The following is a 20,544-nucleotide window of genomic DNA, read 5'->3' as shown; positions in this document are numbered from 1 at the left end:
TATCACACATAATGTAATATCCTTGATCTCAACAAATAGAAATCCGAAAACCATAACAATGTCTCACACCACATAGCACATAGTTTTGAACGGCACACAAACAAACCAAATAGTTCAAATAAGAGGGAACACAAGCAATATAAGAATGATAAACGCATATGCTTGTGCCCAAACCATGCAAATCCCCGAGAATCCTAATAGAACACTTCTCCCCCTTTGGCATCGAGACGCCAAAAAGGGGACAAGCGCGATGCTACACGTCCCATGGGAATCACTCGGAGGCTTCTTCATCATCGGACTGGGATGCCGCTTCCTCTTCTTCCTCATCAGTGTCAGATGCATCCGGAGAGCGGCGAGAGGTGTTGGACCTTTGAAGGCAATCATCAAGATCACTCCATGGAACACGTGCGAGTGCCATCCACCGTAACCCTGGTGAGCCGGAGGCTGAGGCGGGGGTCCTTGATCACCACCGAGCTTGTGTAGAATAACCGCCGAGTATGCTTAATCTCGTAACGCTCTCGGCTAGCTGCATAGTTCTCCTTATGGATCTCAATGTTCATGCAAAGGATGTGACGCTGAAACCAACTAAGCCGGCTCACTTGCTTCCTCATAGCCGGGACATCAGGATGACGAGCAGGAGCAAAACCACTAGAACGAGCATCACCCATGAAAGTGTCAGGTGCAGGTACAACTGAAGAGACTGGCTTAAGCTTGTAGGCCTTCTTGACATTGTGCTTCATCAAAGGATACCCACTCAAGTCTTCACCACTCAAAGCCACAGAGTTGTTGATGAGAAGCTGGATGTAGGGTGCATATGGTATGGTGGTCCGGGAGACCATGGCATCATGGATCTCATGGAAGATAAAGTCCATGATATCAAGAGTGTAGTTCCGTTCCTCATTAAGATCACGAGCACACTTATAGCTGAGGTGCATAAGGTCCACAAGGGCTCCCCGGAGAGCATCATTGTTACCACCACTTGGGCAAATGGTTGCCCGAAAGAACCGAAGCAACTGACTGTATATTGGAAGCAGCCCCTTAGCAAAACCAATTTTTCCCGCTGAGGTATAGAGATCCACAAGAGCATTCTTATCTGTCTGTTGTGGTCCATGAAGGCGACGACCCTCATCAACAGGAACTCCAAGAATACCAGCAAATCGGCGCAGAGTGGCACTGCAGTGAGTGGAGCCAGTCATCCATTCCATAGTGCATTCCTCATCTTTCTTGATGGCCAAAGTGGCAAAGAATTGCTTCACCAAATCTGGGCTATAGTCACATTGAATCTTCATGATATCATGCAAGCCCATCCTTCCAGCTACCCAGATTGCATCTTCAAAGTGATTGTTGACCGCCAGAATGTCCACATTGATCGCTTGCATGGGTCTCAGATTCTTCATGGGCTCATAGACATCCTTGTAGATGAACTCCTGCTCCATGCACCAGTATCTCCTGCCCTCTATCTCTTCATCCCTTGGAACATCTTCATACCAGTTCTTCATGCGGATAGCGGAATAAGAGACTGGGTCCATGGCCTTGTAGTTCTCCCTCACTTCCTTGTTCTTCCGCCTTGAAGCGACGGACTTGCGAGGTGCATTGGGTGCAAACTCGTCACTAGATCGATCATGCCTTGAGCGTCTCCGACTACCCCGAGAAGCACCACCTGTGAGAAGCAAAGGCGGGTAGCAAAGAGAAGGTAATGCTCATAAGTCATGTAAGATACAGTAATATACTCGAGAAACATGCTATAAGTCGGTACAAATCTAGACATGATAGATTGAAGCAAAAACTGCAGCGGCGATGAAGCTCCAGGCCGGATAATCCGGTGTCCCCTGGGGGCGGATAATCCGGCCTGGCCGGATAATCCGGCCTGCTCGGGGGGCAGATAATCCGGCCCTGCGAAATTTGCAGTTTTTCAATCAAAAGCTTGTCTAAGACTAGATCGGCCTCATAGCATGCAAGAGGAGTACACTACACGTGATTTGGAACAACTAGACACCAATTCCACCAAGAAAATAGCACATATAAAACACAACATCTAGGGTTAGAGATTGTGAATCATACCCACATCCATTGTGGAAACCGCTTGGAGGAGAGGGTAGCTAGGGAGGAGATGCACCCGATCCACCCAAGAACTCCGAGAGGGGGCGGACGGAGCGTCTCCGACGAGGAGGAGGAGGTCCGGCGATCTTGAGAGGAGAAAGAGGAGAGAGAGGCGCGTGGGGGGTGGTGTGAACCATTTGCCCCCCCGCGGCCTCGACCTCAACCCTTTCAAGATCTGCCCAGGCCGGATAATCCGGCCCTAGCTTAGGGCGGATAATCCGGCCGGGCCGGATTTTCCGGGGTCTCCTGGGGCCGGATTATCCGGGGTTCTGGAAAATTCCAGAATCGCCGTGAATCCGGCCCATCTTTCGTTGGTTATTTGCATGACCCATATGCGATGCAATAATGTATCACATCACATATAAGGTGCAAATTTACCAATAAGATGGAGCAACCTAGATCATCCGACCGAAAAACCTCAAACTCCAAGTTTTTACCAAACATGACAAATGAGCAAGATGGAAATGGCTTATAGGAGAGAGTAGGCTTAGGTTTTAGAAGATACAAACTGTTAATGGTACATGGTCACTCAAGTTTGCAAGATATGAGCAAATAAGGCCAAACTAGAGTGATTTCCCATAAGAACATGGAGATGTCAATAAAATCCAATGAAAATCCAAACAACTCCAACTCTTCACGAAGAAGAGTGTGGTGGCCTAGGCCACCATATATGAGTGTTATGGTATGGCACCGCGAAGATATATCTTGGGTCCAAACCAATACTCATCATTTAAGCTCACATATCAACATATGATATAACGAGAATGAAATCTTTAATGTTGGCATTATGGGGGGAGGGATAGCTCAATAATTTAAACCGCACTCCCCCTATTTCCATGCCCACTCTAAACCAAATAAAGTTTTGAGACGAAGGTGTGTTTGCAAGATGGTCAAGCTGTACTCCTTGAATCGATGATATTTATCTCATTCCTCAAATAAGTGAACCTTGCTTCATCAAGAGGCTTCGTGAATATATCGGCAAGTTGATCCTTGGTAGGAACATAGATAAGCTCAATATCACCACGGGCAACATGATCCCTAATGAAATGATTCCGGATCTCAATATGCTTCGTTCTTGAATGTTGCACCGGATTATAGGCAATCTTGATGGCACTTTCATTGTCACATAAAAGAGGCACTTTGTCACAAATGACACCGTATTCCTTTAAAGTTTGCCTCATCCATAACAATTGAGTGCATCCACTTGCGGCGGCAACATATTCGGCTTCGGCGGTGGAGAGAGATATACAATTTTGCTTCTTAGATGACCAACACACCAAGGACCTAACAAGAAATTGGCAAGCCCCGGAGGTTGATTTCCTATCATCCTTGTCTCCCGCCCAATCCACATCGGTGTACCCATTGAGAATAAAACTTGAGCCTTTGGGGTACCAAATACCATATCTCGGGGTATCAACCAAATATCGAAAGATTCTCTTGAGAGCTATCATGTGGATCTCCTTAGGAGAAGCTTGATACCTTGCAAACACACCAACACTCAACACTATGTCCGGTCTAGATGCACAAAGGTAAAGCAAGGATCCAATCATGGAGCGATATACCTTTTGATCCACCTCTTTACCATTGGGATCAAGTGCAAGATGACATTTGGTAACCATAGGAGTGGCAACACCTTTCATTTCGGTCATCTTGAACCTCTTGAGCATGTCTTGGAGATATTTTGCTTGGTTGATGAAGGTTCCTCCTCTCAATTGCTTGATCTCAAAACCAAGGAAGAACTTCATCTCTCCCATCATAGACATCTCAAACCTATCGGTCATAAGCTTTGAGAATTCATCATTGAAAGCTTTGTTAGTAGAGCCAAAGATAATATCATCAACATATAATTGGCAAACGAAAAGCTCCCCATTGACCCTCTTAGTAAAAAGAGTGGGATCGATTAGCCCAACATCAAACCCACGGTCTACCAATAATTCCTTAAGGTGCTCATACCAAGCTCTAGGAGCTTGTTTGAGACCATAAAGAGCTTTATCGAGCTTGTAGACATGGTGAGGGAAGTTGAGATCCTCGAACCCCGGGGGTTGCTTAACATAAACCTCTTCATGTATAGGACCATTAAGAAATGCACTTTTCACATCCATTTGTTGTAACTTGAAGTTATGATGCGATGCATAAGCAAGAAGGATACATATGGACTCAAGACGAGCCACGGGAGCATAGGTTTCTCCAAAGTCAATTCCCTCAACTTGAGAGAACCCTTGAGCCACCAATCTTGCCTTGTTCCTCACAACATTTCCAAACTCATCTTGCTTGTTCTTGAATATCCATTTAGTGCCAATAACATTGCGGCACCCCTTTGGCTTCTCTACTAATGTCCACACTTTGTTGCGCTTGAAGTTGTTGAGTTCTTCGCGCATAGCTTCCAACCAATCCGAATCTTCAAGGGCTTCAAATACTTTTTTGGGTTCCACTAAGGAGATATAAGCATGATGGTTGCTAAAATTAGCCAATTGCCTTCTTGTGGAAACCTTTGCCCTTATATCACCAAGAACCTTATCATGAGTGTGATCACGAAGCTCAAGGTTCCTTTCTCTTCTTGCTAGACGACGGGCCTCGATCTCCTCCTTGGTTCTTCTTGGCCTTGGAGGTATCACTTGATCAACTTGATCTTTTGGGTCCCCGTCTTGACCTTCAACTTGAGCAACTACAATCTCTTGTGAGTGCTCAACATCATGTGCTTGATCTTGGACATCATTTGGTGCGGAGCAAATATCAAATGGATACTCGTCGGAACCATCATGAATTCTTGGTTGATCTTGACCTTGATCTTGTCCTTGATCTTGTCCTTGATCTTGTCCTTGATCTTGCACACTAGAGGGAGGGTTTTGTTCTTGTTCTTGGGTTGGTGCATCATTTGCTTCACTTGATGGGGTTTGTTGATGTTGAGAAGATGAGGGCTCCACCGTGGTAGAGCATAGTCCTTCCCGAGACGCCACACCGTGTCCCTCAACGGGGCGGAAAAATCCCACACCCATTCTTACTATGGCATCTTGAGGTATTTCATCACCTGCACAAACATCAACTTGCCCCACTTGGGAGCCATCATTTTCTTCGAACCTCACACTACAAGATTCAATGATAATCCCGGAGGCTTTATCAAAGATTCTATAAGTGTGAGACTCGGCACCGTAACCAACAAATATACCCTCCAAAGCTTTAGGAGCGAATTTAGATAAGCGAACTCCTTTGATTTTGTAGAAACACTTACACCCGAACACCTTGAAGTATGAGATATTAGGCTTGTTCCCGGTGAGTATTTCATATGGAGTCTTGTTCAAGCCCTTGCGGAGATAGAGCCGGTTGGAGGAGTGACAAGCGGTGGAGATGGCTTCGGCCCAAAAGTTATAGCGGGATTTATACTCCGCCATCATAGACCTTGCCATATCCATAAGAGTCTGGTTCTTCCTCTCCGCAACACCATTTTGTTGAGGGGTGTAAGCAGCGGAATATTGATGTCGAATCCCCTCATCACTAAGAAAATCATTGAGTGTGTAGTTCTTGAACTCGGAGCCGTTGTCACTTCTTATTGCCATAATGAGGAGGTTGTGTTGGCGTTGCACCTCGGTAGCAAAGTCAATGAATATTTGTTGAGTCTCATCTTTCGTCTTGAGAAAGTAGACCCAAGTGTATCTTGAGTAGTCATCGACAATCACCAAGCAATGTTTCTTCGCACCAAGACTTGCATGAGTAACGGGACCAAAGAGATCCACATGAAGGAGCTCCAAGATCCTCTTGGAAGAGATGATGGTCTTGCTTGGATGCGGAGAGTCATGCATTTTGCCTTCAACACAAGCCCTACAAACACGATCTTTGGCAAAAGACACATTTTCCATTAGTCCCACAATATGGTTCCCCTTGTGAAGACTTTGCAAAGTTCTCATGTTGACATGGGCTAGGCGGCGATGCCACAACCAACCCACGTCCGCCTTTCCAAATAGGCACATCGCACTTGTCGTGGTGGTCCCCGAAAAGTCCACCACATACAAGTTGTGTTCGCGATACCCAACGAATGTGACTTTTAGAGTCTTGCTCCACAAGAGGACCACAATATCTTTATCAATAAAGACGGCGAAACCCATCTTGCCAAGGGCGGAAACGGAAAGCAAATTGTAACCAAGGGTTTTGACAAGCATGACATCCACAAGAGTAATGTTGTGTGCAACCACAACCTTGCCAAAACCCAATACCTCAGATGTAGAATTATCGCCAAAGGAGACGGTGATATTATTTATGTTGGGCCTCAACTCCTTGACGAGGTTCTTGCCGCCGGTCATATGACTTGTACATCCACTATCAAGTACCCATTTTGAACCTCCCATGACATAGTCCTACATGAGATCAATTCTTGGATTTAGGTACCCATTTTTCAATGGGTCCTCTTTTGTTAGCAACAAGGGTCTTTGGAACCCAAATAGACCAAGCAACATAACCATCATATGGACCAACATATTTAGCATAGACATCACCATAATAATCTTTAAAGAGAACATAGTGAGGGTTATCTATTCCCGCACCATCATCATTAATGGTGTTTCCCTTTCGGGTTTCACCATTAGCTTTCTCATGTGCGGGCTTGGTCTTTTTCTTGTTTGCCTTTTTAGCCTTGGTATTAAAACCAAGTCCCTCCTTCCCATTGTTTGACCTTTGCTTACTCAAGAGATCATCCAAGGAAAGTTTACTTTGGGGAGAGGAGGCCTTAGCAAGTTCATCTTTCAACCTAGCATTTTCCTCAATAATATTTGCATGATCACATGAAGGAGTAGAGGTACTAGGTATGTCATATGAAGCAAGCCTAATTTGAAGTTGCTCATAAGACTCGGAGAGGAGAGAGTATTCACTCTTCAAGGCTTTGTGAGCCTTGTCTAGTTCATCTAGATCCTTCACAAGTTTCTCATGATCAACACCAAATTTGGCCTTTTCCTTTATAAGCACTTTAGTCTTAGCTCTAGCAAGATCTCTAGCTTTAGTGAGCTTATTAAGTTTATCTTGAGGTTCTTCAAGACTTTCTAGCTTCTCTTCAAGAGATGCTATAGTTTCTTGACATTCCTCAAGAGCATTTTTAAGAGCATGTATTTCTAGAGAGTCTTCTCTCTCTATTTGGCACTTTTTCTCAAGAGTAGCATTTAGTTGAGCCATACGAACCATGAGACTTGAAACATGCTTCTTAGTGTTACCTTGTAGGCTACTAATGAACTCATCAAACTCTAGCATCTCTTGTTTCACTTTTAGACTAGCGGGGTCAACCCCTAGATCATTAGCAATGGTAGGCATAGAGGGGTTAGGAGATGATAGCTCGGAAGATTTAGCCATGAGGCAACTTTCTTCCTCCACATGAATGACCTCATTGGGAGATTCGCTTGTTGATGAAGAGTTAGTAGCGAGGGAGGCAAGGGCAACCAATCCATTTGAGGTTGCATCTTCTTCATCATCAACATCTTCATCTCCTAGAGGTGTACTCTTCTTGAGTTGATAGCACAATTGATGTGTCCAAGGTGGACCTTGCCATGAAGCAATGTGCATTCTTGCGTTGAGGGTTCTCATTGGGTGAATCAAAGAGAGAGGAAGAGGGAATGTTGGTGGTGACAATGGCGGCCACTTCTCTTGAGCTTTCCTCTTCATCATCATCACTAGTACTTGCAATCTCATCGGAAGAGTATTCTTCATTAGCCACTAGCACAATCCTTGAGGGCCTCTTGCCCTTCTTGTTCTTGTTGTAGAATTTCTTGTTGAGGGGCTTTGAATATTTGCCCTTTGAGTCTTTGCTCTTGTCCTTGGGGATGAGCCTTCCACCATGAGTCTCCCTATTCTCATAGGGACATTCGGCAATGAAATGGCGCTTGTCATTGCAATTGTAGCAAGATCTTGTTCTTGGGCCCGAGCTTGAGGGACCCCTTGAGTTGTTTCTCTTGATGTTGTCCTCCTTGGCCTTGGAAGGATCAATCCAAAAGGTGTTTGCATGGAATGCCATGTGGTCATGGTAGTGGTGTTCCAAGTCTTCCGGATAGGTCATGCTCCAAGATGCCCTATAATATTCTTGAGGAATCACTTCTTGCACGGGGTTGACCACCAAGGCAAGGTTGGACCCTTTTGTCATCCCAATGGCACGATTGCGAGAATCATGAGAGTTTTGCTCAAGCACCTTGAGAGCTTCCATCTCGTGCATGGCTTGTTGAGAGGTGAGAGAGGCATAGCATTCTCTTCCGACAAGAGTCTTGACATCAATAGGCTCGAACGGCATCATGCACTCAATGTACTTCTCCTTGATCCAAGAGTCATTAATGTGAGAGGCACCAACAATCCGGAAGGCGTCGGCAACGGTGAGAAGTCTTCCATACATGTCTTCATGATCTTCATCCGGAAGCCTCATGAATCATTCGGCTTTATTCCGAAGAGCATTATACTTGTTCCTTCTTGTGCTCTCGCTTCCAATGCAACTCGCGGCCAAAGCATCCCAAGCATCCTTGGCGGTGGTGAAATGCCGAACACGAGTCAACTCCTTTGTCCCCACGGCGGTTTGAATCATGTGCAAGGCGGTGTTGTTGAGTTGACTATCAACCGCTTCTCTTCTAGTCAACTTCTTGGGGTTGTAAGGATTGAAGCCTTCCTCGATGATTCTCCAAAGTTCATTGGAGGCACTGCGAACATGAGAGCTAAACTCAAATTGCCAAGTATCGTAATCATTAACGGAAAACTTAGGTGGGTCGCCCCGGATGTTTATATGAGGATGGGGAACCGGTATATCGGGTGATTGGAAAGGTGGAGGTACTCGATTGTAGCTCTCACTTCCACTAGTTCCCTTGGGAGATGCAATGGGGGTTTGTCAGTGTTTAAGTTATCACCATTCATGGGTGCGGTAGCGGAGGGTAATACCGAAGTCTCACCCTCTACAACCGCATCCGTGATATTAACCTCTATGGTGGGAGCCACGGGACGGGGAGGGGTCAAAAGCTCAGAAATCATCTTTCTCATGCTTTCCGTTTGAGCATCCATGTATGACTTCAACGAGTTGATGTCATCCATGGTGACCAGCCTAGTCTCCCCTTCCGATGGTTCCTCGTCCGGCATACTCTTAGGCGGTTAAGCCCGAAATAAGAGCCGTGGCTCTGATACCAATTGAAAGGATCGTATGCCGCACCTAGAGGGGGGGGGGGGGTGAATAGGTGCTAACCAATTTTTAGTTCTTTTTCAATTTAGGCTTGACACAAAAGGTAAATTCTCTAGATATGCAACTAAGTGAATTTACCTATATGACAAGGCTAGCAACTAAGCAAGATATAGCTAAGCAATAGAGAGATAGAATAGGATAGAGGTAACCAAGAGTGGAGCACGCGATGACACGGAGATGATTCCCGTAGTTCCCTTCCTTTGCAAGAAGGTACGTCTACGTTTGGAGGAGTGTGGTTGCTACGAAAGCCAAACCAACAGCCACGAAGGCTTCACCCAGATCTCCGGTGAGCAACGCCACGAAGGCCTAGCCCATTTCCACTAAGGTATTTCCTCGAGGCGGAAACCGGGCCTTTACAAGGTTCTTGGGGCACACATCCACAACCAAATTGGAGGCTCCCAAATCTGTTACAACACAACAATCAACAACAATACATCAACACAAATCAACTAGGGAACCAAATAGGAACACTAGCATGAGATCCCTCAAACAAGAGAGGGGGAAATGAAGAACGCTTCGGTGAGGATGTAGATCGGTGTCTTCTCCTTCGAATCTCCAAAGATCAAGAGCTTTGGTTGGGGGAGGAAGGAGATCTTGCAAATCTTGAGTTTCTTGAGGTGGCTCTAATGGAGGTGGCTTGGCAGATTTCTTGTGTAATGATTGAGCAAGCAACCAAGGTAGAAGAAGGGGGGGTATTTATACCTCCCCTCAAAATTGAGCCGTTGCAGCTTCCGGGGGGCCGGATATTCCGGCCTAAGTAAGGGCCGGATAATCCGCCCCCCCCCCCCGGATAATCTGGCCTTCGGGACAAAACCGTGACTTTATCCGGCCAAATATCCGGCCCTATGCCAGACTTGTTTTTCTTCCAGTCCTTAGCCAAAATCGAGGGGGCCGGATATTTCCAAAATATCCGGCCCGGATATTCCGGCCCTGGTACAATACCGGGACAATATCCGGGCAAATGTCCGGCCCCTATACTGCGCTGCTTTTCCCTCGAAGACTTAGCCAAAAACAGGGGGCCGGATATTTCAACAATATCCGGCCCGGATTATCCGGCCTGGCCATCTTTTTGCTGTTAACTTTTGACTGACAGACCAAATCCAACACACATAAATATGAATCTATGTAATCCCTGTACCACCTAAACAAACGTTAGTGTATCATATATATTGATATCAAACACACAAAACATAATGTGAGAGATGTTCTTTTAGCGAGAAGCTAAGGCCATGAAGAAGATAGATGAATTTTCTGCTCAAAGGAAGAAAGCTTAGACACAAAGTGCACAGGTGTCCAGCATACGAGCACATCCCAGGAGCTGGCCATCACTAGTACTACAAAAAAAGTTGAAAAAATCACGCCAGCACATGCAAAGGCACTGGATCGTTGCTACCAGCACTAATTTCTAAAAAAAAACAGCCCCCACCCACGAACCGAAAAATCCACCTGAAACAACAACACTAATTTCCAAAAAATCCAGTTGAAAAATCCCCTACACTATCACCAGCACTAAAAACCAACCTGAAAGCACCCGCACTAATCGACTTGAAGCAACACCTTCAAAACGATAAAAGGAAAATCCCCACGAAGCACAAAAAACTTAATTTCCCAACCAGTCAAACCATACAAACTACACTAGCGCCTACGGGAAAAATACGCGTATAGAAGCTATCATCATAATAATCTAGTTAAGCCAAAGAAACGAAACCTATCTAGAACTACACGCGCACTCTACGAGAAACCCTAGACGGTCAGCAAATTGTGAGAAGGAAGGGGGCACGGGTAGATGAACCTTCGGCTGCCATCGCCGACGAAGAATCGTATCGCCCGCCGTCGGGATGGGAGGCGCTCCCGGAGAAACAGGAGAAGGAACCCTGCACCGTCGGGAGGGGAGGCGCAGGAGAAGGAACCCTGCGCCGTCGGGAGGGGAGGCGCGGTAGAAGGACGAGGCGAGGTGCGAGAAACGACCCAGCGAGGCGAAAAAGAAACAGTCGGCTCCGAGTTAACAGGCCAGGCCCATTAGCGAGCGGGAAAGAGCGAAGGGTGTGCGGAGCGCCGGATCCCTCCCGCATTGAGCGGAGAATAGGAGAATGGGTGATGGCTGACCACTAAAATCGGTTGTCTTCCGCGTCGTCGGATCGTCATCTAACGGTTGAAATCAGCCACATTGTAACATTTGCATTTTGACCCCCAGTTTTTGGATAATTAACCTGCGGTACTAGACTTCTCCAGTTAACCCGAAAGGGTATGTTTCTTTGGGCCTTGCCTTCTCAATATTTACGACAAAACTGCCACTCGATGACTAATCCACGTCTCATACATAGTATTATAACAAAATCTCTCACTCCGCTTACAAAATATATGTACTATTACAACAACAAAAAGTTACAAAAAATGTAAACAAATAGTCTTATAAAAAAAGTGGTTAACCAACAATTATTTTGCTATAGGTTGGTTTACAACAAAAATTGACAGCAATTACAATAAAAATCAAAAGCTATAACAACAAAAAACATGTGATCGTGGCTGTGAAAATTTGGTTCAAAATAACACATTTTATATATATCCAATTACAACAAAATCATCAACTTTTTTACCAAAATTATTGGCGATTACAATAAAATAATTTATGGCAAACGTCCAAGTAAACATTACAACATCTCTGATATGCTTTCTTTATAACTTTTATACGCAATTGTTACAAAACTAACGAAGATATACAATATCTCTACGAAAAAAATTATCCATGACTAAAACAATTACACAAAAAATCACAAATAATTTCAACAAAAAAGTCATGTGTTTACAACATATCAAGAAACACATATTTTGTAACATATCACTTAGAAAAATCTTACAAATTATGTCGTGTGAGTTTACAACAATTTTTTATCTAATTATTACAATCTAGAAACAAATAGTGTAGATTTCTTTAAAAAAAAGCAACACTTCAGTTTGGGCCAAAAATCAGGCCCATATAGGGGCCTTGTGGGAGCGAGCGAGACGACCGATCGCCGTGATCCCTATTCTCCGCTCAACGCGGGAGCGAGCAGTCGCGAAAAGGAGTTGGGCCAGCCCATTTAGCGACGGAATTGGATTTGCTTCGTTTTTTCTTCAGTTTTTATCATTTTCTACTGGTTTTTTCCTTCTAGTTTTTTGGTTTTGCCAATTGGTTTTTTCTTAACTTTGCAAACTTTAATTTTTTTCAAATTTGAACGTTTTTTAAGTTTGAACATTTTTAGGTTTGAACTTTTTAAATTTGAACAATTTTTAAGTTTAAACAAATTTTATTTTTGAACATTTTTAGATATGAACATTTTTCGCGTTTGAACAATTTTCAGATTTGATCTTTTTCTGAAATTTGCATACATTTTAATTTGATTTTTTTCGATTTGGAACTTTTTCATATTTTGAACATTTTTTAATTTTGAACTTTTTTAGATTCGAATATTCTTAAATCTGAACATTTTTTAATCCAAACTTTTTTCAAATTTATACTTTTTTATAGATTTTAACATTTTATAAATCTAAAACTGATAGGAGAAAAAGTAGAGAGAAGCAGTACCTTGTTGGGCCGAGCGGCCCAGGCGGAAGCTCTTCAGGCGGAGCGAAAGGTCGCTCCAGCTTAAGATGGAGAGTAGGCGCTCCCACCGATCGCTCGCCGGATCGAAAGCGTTTCCCTTAGGGCATCTCCAACCAGGCTACCCAAACGGACGTCCGTTTTGGGTCGTTTGGGTTGCCGCACGGACATGCGGATGCGCGCGGATGGTCGACGGACATTGGTCTCAGCTAGTAATCCCCAACGCAGCAAGACCCAAATAAAATAAAATCATCTCTTTCCTTGTACTACTTCCACCGGCGCAACAACTCCTTGTACTACTTCCTTCTTGTAGTCCATGGCGGGCGCGCGGGCAGCAGCTGTAGGAGGCCATGGCGGGCGCGCGCAAAATCCGGAGGAGGCCAGGCGCGCGGGCAGCATCTGTAGGAGGCCATGGCGGGCGCGCGACAGGGGCCGTGCTCGTGGCGAGGCGCGGCACGGGGCCTCGTCGTGGCGTGGCGTGGCTCGCGGCGCCGTCGTGGCGAGATGCGGCCGGCTCCGCCCTGGCCGTGGCGCGCACGGCCAGCTCCGGCCCCGCCCCCGGCCGTGCCCGCCCGCCCCCGCCCGTGGCGCGACGGCCAGCTCCGGCCCCGCCCCCGGCCGTGCCCGCCCGCCCCCGTCCGTGGCGCGACGGCCAGCTCTGGCCCCGCCCGTGACCGACGCGGCCGGCGCCGCCCCTGGTCGTGCCCGCTCGCCCGGCCCCGCCTGTGGCCGTGCCCGCCCGCCCCCGCCCGTGGCGCGACGGCCAGCTCTGGCCCCGCCCGTGGCGCGACGGCCAGCTCCGCCCCCGCCCGTGGCCGACGCGGCTGGCTCCGCCCGTGCTCGCGGCGAGCTCCGCCCACGCCCGTGCTCGCGGCGAGCTCCGTGCCCGCCCGCCCCCGCCTGTGGCGCGACGGCCAGCTCCGGCCCCGCCCCCGGCCGTGCCTGCCCGCCCCCGCCCGTGGCCGACGTGGCTGGCTCCGCCCACGCCCTTGCTCGTCGCCCTGCCCGTCGCCGTCGACGAACTTTCTCGCCGGAGCTCGTTTTGGCAGCGGCAACTTCGGGCACGGATGAAAAAAAGGAGGAGTCGGCGCCGGGGTACGCCATACGTCGGCGGCGCCGGCAGTTGGCCAGGCCAGCCAAACTCCGGTGGCTATTCCGGCCATAATCATGGGAAAAAGAAGGACTGAGATCCCGTGCCCGCCAGAGGCAAGGCACGGATAAACAGTAGCGTGCCTTGCTGTCTTGGCCGTTGGATCAAAATCGAATGGACAAGATCAAGCACTGTAGCAGGACACTGTAGGCAGTTGCTGTAGCAGAGGCTGTGGGTAGTACTGTAGCGAATATACTGTAGCATGTGTACTGTGCACTTCCCTGTAGCAATGCGACTGTTCACGTTCATCCAAACCGTCACTTCTCGATCCAGCGGCCAGAAAAGGAGGCAGGGCACGCTACTGTTCATTCGTGCCTTGCCCAGAGCAGGGCACCGGATCTCAGTCCGAAAAAGAAGATAGAGGAGAGAGAAGGTGTGGGGCTGGGCGGATAAAACCGGACGTCCGAGCCGTCCGAAACCATCCGGACAGACGCAAAGTCCGCCCAGATTTGGGACCGGTTTGGGTCGCCCCGGACTTTAATGGCTGTTCGTTTTGGGTTTAGGTTGCCCCGTTGGGTATTGTTTTTGTCCGAAAAGACCCAAACGGACGAAAGATTCCCATTTGGGTCTCTGCGTTGGAGATGCCCTTAGCGAGGGGTGGGTTGTTTTTCTGGTTTTGTTTTACACTAGTTTAGTACTCCGTAGTTTTGTTCGGTACCACTGCCTGGAAACCAACTTTACCGACGGAAACATCGGAGCAATCAACACCTGGCGAACCGTACCGGACGCGCGCACGCATGCGCGTGGTCATACTAACCCACGCCAACCGTACGCGATCGAGAAAGCCAACGGCCAGGCAAGTACCGCGCGGACAAAGCATGTAACACGCAAGTACCCGCGCCATTAACCCAGATGGGTTAGCTCACGCAGCTAGCTCACACCGATCAGCACACCAACTCAGCTACCTCACGTAGCTAGCTGCTAACCATATTACGTGTAGCGACGCAAAGTACAAGTGCCAGTGTACGAAAGTACACGTATAACTCAGTAAACATTCGAGTACACTTATCTACGGAGCACGAGTATAGTTAATTTCAGAGCACGGGTACAGCAAAGAACGAGTACAACTTAGTGAGCACCCGAGTACAATTACATAGATGGGCAAGTACAGTCACGTACACGAATGAGTACATGTACAATCACGCACACGAGCGAATCTGATCTGATCAGCACACGAGTAAATCTGATCAGCGCACGAGTAAATGCAGATTCTTTACACGAATGAGTATAGGTACAATCGCGCACATTAGTAAGTACAGTCACGCACACGAGTACGTACAGTCGCACACACGAACGAGTACATGTACAGTCGCGCACACACGTAAAGGAAAAAATAAACCAAATACATTCAAAACAGAAGTACTTATCAGTTCATGCACGAATACACATCACGAGTACAACCATAGTAGTATAGGAAGTACAAAAAAAAAATATCTCGAAACCTATCAACATGGGATCTGGTTTTGAAGATCTCAACGAGAGGGTCTCAAATGTGAAAACTGTTCGCAATTTGGACTTACGGTTCTCAATATATTTCATTAAAAAATGAATCTAAAAATTAGGACCCTCCCATGTCCTTTTCTCTCATCTCTCATCCCACCTTACTTCTCCTTGCGACACTTAGCGAGGGAGACCACTTCCCACCAATATTCTGACACCACAATGCGCCACGTGTCACATGCGAAGAGACCTTTGGACCTTCGCGAAGATCGGCCTTTTTTTTAGAGAATTCGGTTTTGTTCGGTTCTGCCATTTTTTCAGTTTTTTTTGTTTCTCGGCTTTCCAGCTTTTACCGGATAGTTTTTAAATATTTTTAAATTTTGAACATTTATAGATTTTGGTTTTTAAAATTTTGAAGAAGAATATTAAGTTTGAGTTTTTAAATTTTTTAACATTTTTCAACTTTGAACTTTTTACAGATGTGAACACTTTTTCAAATTTCATTCTTGGGTTTGAATATTTTTTCAAATTTCAACATTTTTGGGTTTGAACATTTTTAAATTTCAAGATATTTGAGTGTAAACCTTTTTAAATTTAAACAAAAAGAAACAAAAGAACAAAAGGAATGAGTACCTTTTGTTGGGCCGCGTTTGGAGCGGCCCATGGTGAGGCCACTTCAAGCGAGCGAGCGCTCCATCCTGCTTTAAGTGGGGAATAGGAGCCCCCAAGTGAAATCGCCATTCGGCAACGTTAGTGAACGACACACAACAAAATTTGTTTATGAAACGGGAAAAGTGTAATATCCCAGGTATTGGGGTTACAAAAATAGAGGAAACAGATGTGTGCATTGCATTCATGCATAGAAAATCTGGGGAATTTTCGCGCTTTAAAGTAAAACAGTCACAGTAACTGAAGTTTCACTAGACCTTGGTGGAATTAAAGTAGCTCATCAAGTCAAGCGCTATAAACTTCAATGTGACTTTGCTAAAACATTGTTTTGGGCAGAGATGATTTGATCTAAGGGGTTAGATTAAATGGAACTAATAATCAACTCAACAACACTTTACTCATTGATCAATTGCTTGATCTTATAAAAGAATTATATTATGGTAATCCTTGTCATAACAGATGAACACCAATTCAATTGCAAATCAAGTAACAATAAAATGGAGAAACCATTCTTCACTTATCTTTTCCATGTCTTAAACTAATCCATGATCCTACCATGAACCTCATGGTATTCATTTTACTTCATTCTTGGAAACATGACATGGAGAACAACTCTAGAAATATGTATTCTTCTTTATTCCACATTATTAAGTACCAAACCTAGAGAGGTGAGAGTTCTACTATAATTATTAGAGAAGCAATAACAAACCTTGAGCTAAACCTTGGATATACATCCATGTATTCCAACCATCACCTTGAAGAGGAACCCTAGGATATTATTCCAGACCATCCCTAGAGAGAGAACCTAATTATATTAAACATAGATATTGATGATCACATCAACCTCTATGGGGCCTAACTTTAGGTTAGTATTAAAGTCCTTCCCCAAATGAGAGAGAGACCACTCATACCAATCTTAGCCTTACCTATTTCAGAATAAAGGACAACCTTTGAACTAAAGTATTAGGAGATTAACTCAATCAAGATAGCCAAGTGGAGTTTTAGACTTAATACCTATTGAGATATTGTGAGTACACCATAAACCCTAGAATAACTATCCCTTTATAAGAGAGCCCAAGCTATGGTGTTACACACAAGTAGTTGAGGCAACACTTGAATATAAGGGAAGGAACTATCCATATACCAGATGATAATATCATCATTGATCAAGTAGAACCCTAACATAATATCTCAGGCATTCTCCTGGGATATAAACTTTAGAGGCAACCATAGTAAACCCATTCAAGAAGGTAAATTAGAAGAGCTATACCTTAATGGATCAAGACAATGCCTGATCATGGAAATGAGAAACCTAATTCTAGAGAGATAACTTAGGAAGCCAAACCTTGATCATTATAAATTGAGTGATGATCATAAACCCTAAGAAGTTGAGGTAGAGATATTAAGAACAAGTTGATCATGCTTAATCCATGATCATGCTCTTGAGGTATGTGAGGATAAGATAAATCTTAATAAGACAAGTAGATATCATTCACCACATGAAATCATAGGGAGATAACTAGTAATAAACCCTAAGCTTATATCCCAACCTTTACTTATGAACCACTTGGTGATCATAAGTAGAATCCTACCATATCCACTCTTCAATTAAAGAACCTAAGAAAACCTTAGAGTAAAACTCCATACTTAATATAGAGAGAAACCATCCATCCATATGACCAAAGTTAACTATAAAAAGAACCATAGACATTTTAGTTACTTCAATGATGAATTAAGGATTCTAATAGAAGTCCAATGGAATAAGATAGAACCCATTCTCAGATCCTTAGTAACTAGAGGAGCACATGAAATGTTAAGCCAGTAATTATATTATCATACATAGGGAAGATTAAAACATAGGTCATATTTGAGATTCAAACCATGTGCAATTAGGAGAATATGATTAGAACCCTACTTGTTCATTAAAACAAATCCTATGCTTCAATTGTTAAACACAAGGGACACCCAATGATAAACCCTATATTAAAACCATGTGTGATTATCAACCACTTATCTTGATAATTAGAACCAAACTATAATGAGAGTAGTTTCTACTCTAAGTATCTCAAGATGTTATTAAAATAATAGTACCAGTATTAAACTTGAAATAGAATTAAGATAAACCCCACAAGACCTTAATAAAATGTTGCTCACAGGAAATATTATGCAAGTGATTAATTCCTCAAATGGAAACCAAGACATAATAACAATCTCTGAAAAACTTTGAGATGAAAGTATCCACTCCCATAATTCTAAACAGAATTGATTGCATAGCAAAAGGAGAATTAAAGGGAACATCTAAAATTCATGATTAAATTGTTATTTTGAATAAGTCACTAATATGCAATATAATCTCATCTAAAATAATTGTTCCAATAGAATATGGGTATGAAAGACAGGAAACTAAATCTTGATTGAAATTTGCATTATTGAAAGATCTGCAAAAGTAAACCAAACCCAAATATGAATTTCAATGGATAAATATAAAACATGAAAATAAAAACAGAAAAGAAAAATAGGGGAAAAACTCACCTGGACCTTACCAGAGTGCAGCAGCCCAGCAGAAGCCCATCAACACGGCCCAAGCACCAGCCCAGCATCAGCCCGTATACCCCTTCGTCAAAATATCCTGAGGAGCTCGTCCTCATCTTCTTCCTCGCGCGGTGGACAGCGCGACGCCGTGCCTCTCTTCTCCCTCGCGCTGGTAGCCTCCCCTGGCTCGACGTCGTGACGAGGCACGCGCCCTGCACCGTATAAAAGCCGCACAACACACCGCATCATCGAGTTCTTCCTCTCTGGCTCAAATTTCGTCCCAAAACCGAAACCCTGGCCACCCCAATCCCCATTACCGCCGGCTATGGAAGCCACCCCAGCACCCGTGCGGTGGTTCAGGAGATGCGCCTTGACGAGTAGAGCATCCAGGAGGAAGATAGCATCCCGGGGAGCAGTGAGTGGTGCCAATTTGGAGATTCCCTTTCGCAGTTCATCTTCGGCATACAAGCAATTGACCTCGTCTCCGTCCATGATTGTCGTCGCCAACCACCTCATCAGAGCCAGGGTACGAATACGCAACCGTAGCTCTTTAAATCGCATCAAATGGCCAACCATAGCTCCATTTCGACTCTTGGTCGGAGCTGCGCCGCCGCAGACATGGTCTCCGGCGATGCTCCGGTGAGTTTCTCGTGTAACCGTCACCACCGTTCAACTCCTCGTGTCATAGGGAGTCCAGAAAGCTTAGCCGCGCATCGGGGGAGGCCGTAAATCGGCGGCGCCACCCTCAGACGACCACCGGCGTTTAAACGTTGGCGTGGTCAAACCGCCCGGTCAACCTTGACCAATCGCCGCTTGCGTGGCAGCCTACGTGGCCCTGGCCCCACGGGTCAGTGACTAGGGTTAGGTTCTGCCACGGTAACTTTAGTAATTTCCATTTAAATTTAATTCCAGTAAATTACTGCAACTTCAAATAAATTTAGAAAATCCAATTTAAGTCGGAAAAATATAAATGAGATATCAAAATTCTTAGAAAAGAAAACTCTATCCAATAAAAATATAAAATGAAATTTTTATTTTTAATAAAAATTTAATTGTTTAATACCTATTAATTTAAGTCTTTTCTTTTAATTCTAAATACAATTAAAAATTTAGAAATTAAGAAACCATTTATAAATGAAATAAAACCAGTAAGCAAATAAAGAAAACATGAAAACCAATTTTCTTTATTTGCTATCCTATTAAAACATTAATAGGGAAATTTAAACCCTCATTAATAAATACCTTAATTATTAATTGTTTAAAAATAATAAAATATCAAATCTAATATTATTTTTATTTCAAAGTTATTAATAAATTCAAATTTATTAATGAAGTTATTAATCCAACAATTATAGGGTAATTAGGAAACCCTAGTTCCATTATAAACCAAGTGATAACCTCATAATTTTATGTGGAACCCTAAAACCCTAATTCAATTATGCACCAAACCCTAGCTCCACTACTTCATATGAACCCTAAAATTGTTTCCAAACCTAAAACCCTAAGTAACATGTGATCATGTTACTTCATTAGTAATCATAGATTCATATCTAGAAACTAAATACTAGTTCAAATCCCCATAAAATATGGGAACCCTACCACTACTAATTAGCATTCCATGTGTTCATCTTTATCAGACCTAGATAATCCAAGTAGGGTTAACCAAGTGTAAACCCTAGATCCTATTACCAAAACTATCATCCTTATTCATTCCTATTTAGCATCACACCAATGTGATGAACCTCAGGAGCAAACATGCCAATTCTTGAGCATTGCCTAACCATATTCCACTAAACCCTACTAATGATAGATACAATCAACCATCCTATTTAAGAAGCCAATCATTCCTTACTAATAGAACCAACAGTAAAACCTAGACCACCTCAA

At 44.4% G+C, this 20,544-nt stretch overlaps 1 protein-coding gene across 2 annotated transcripts in view; it reads right to left on the bottom strand.

Annotated features, from left to right (window-relative positions):
- Positions 1 to 11,267, bottom strand: part of LOC127341615 (uncharacterized) — a 35,306-nt gene extending 24,039 nt beyond the window's left edge. The window contains exon 1 of one of the 2 annotated variants that reach the window (XM_051367477.2): positions 11,079 to 11,267. In XM_051367477.2, the coding sequence (XP_051223437.1) occupies positions 11,079 to 11,091 (13 nt within the window). In that variant the 5' untranslated portion in view covers positions 11,092 to 11,267. The remainder of the gene's footprint in view (positions 1 to 11,078) is intronic. The other variant, XM_051367476.2, reaches the window with a different exon arrangement.
- Positions 11,268 to 20,544: the final 9,277 nt, after the last annotated feature.

The sequence above is a fragment of the Lolium perenne genome, chromosome 3 (assembly GCF_019359855.2).
Source record: "Lolium perenne isolate Kyuss_39 chromosome 3, Kyuss_2.0, whole genome shotgun sequence".
Taxonomy (NCBI): domain Eukaryota; kingdom Viridiplantae; phylum Streptophyta; class Magnoliopsida; order Poales; family Poaceae; genus Lolium; species Lolium perenne.
This window is presented reverse-complemented; position numbering and strand designations above follow the sequence as displayed.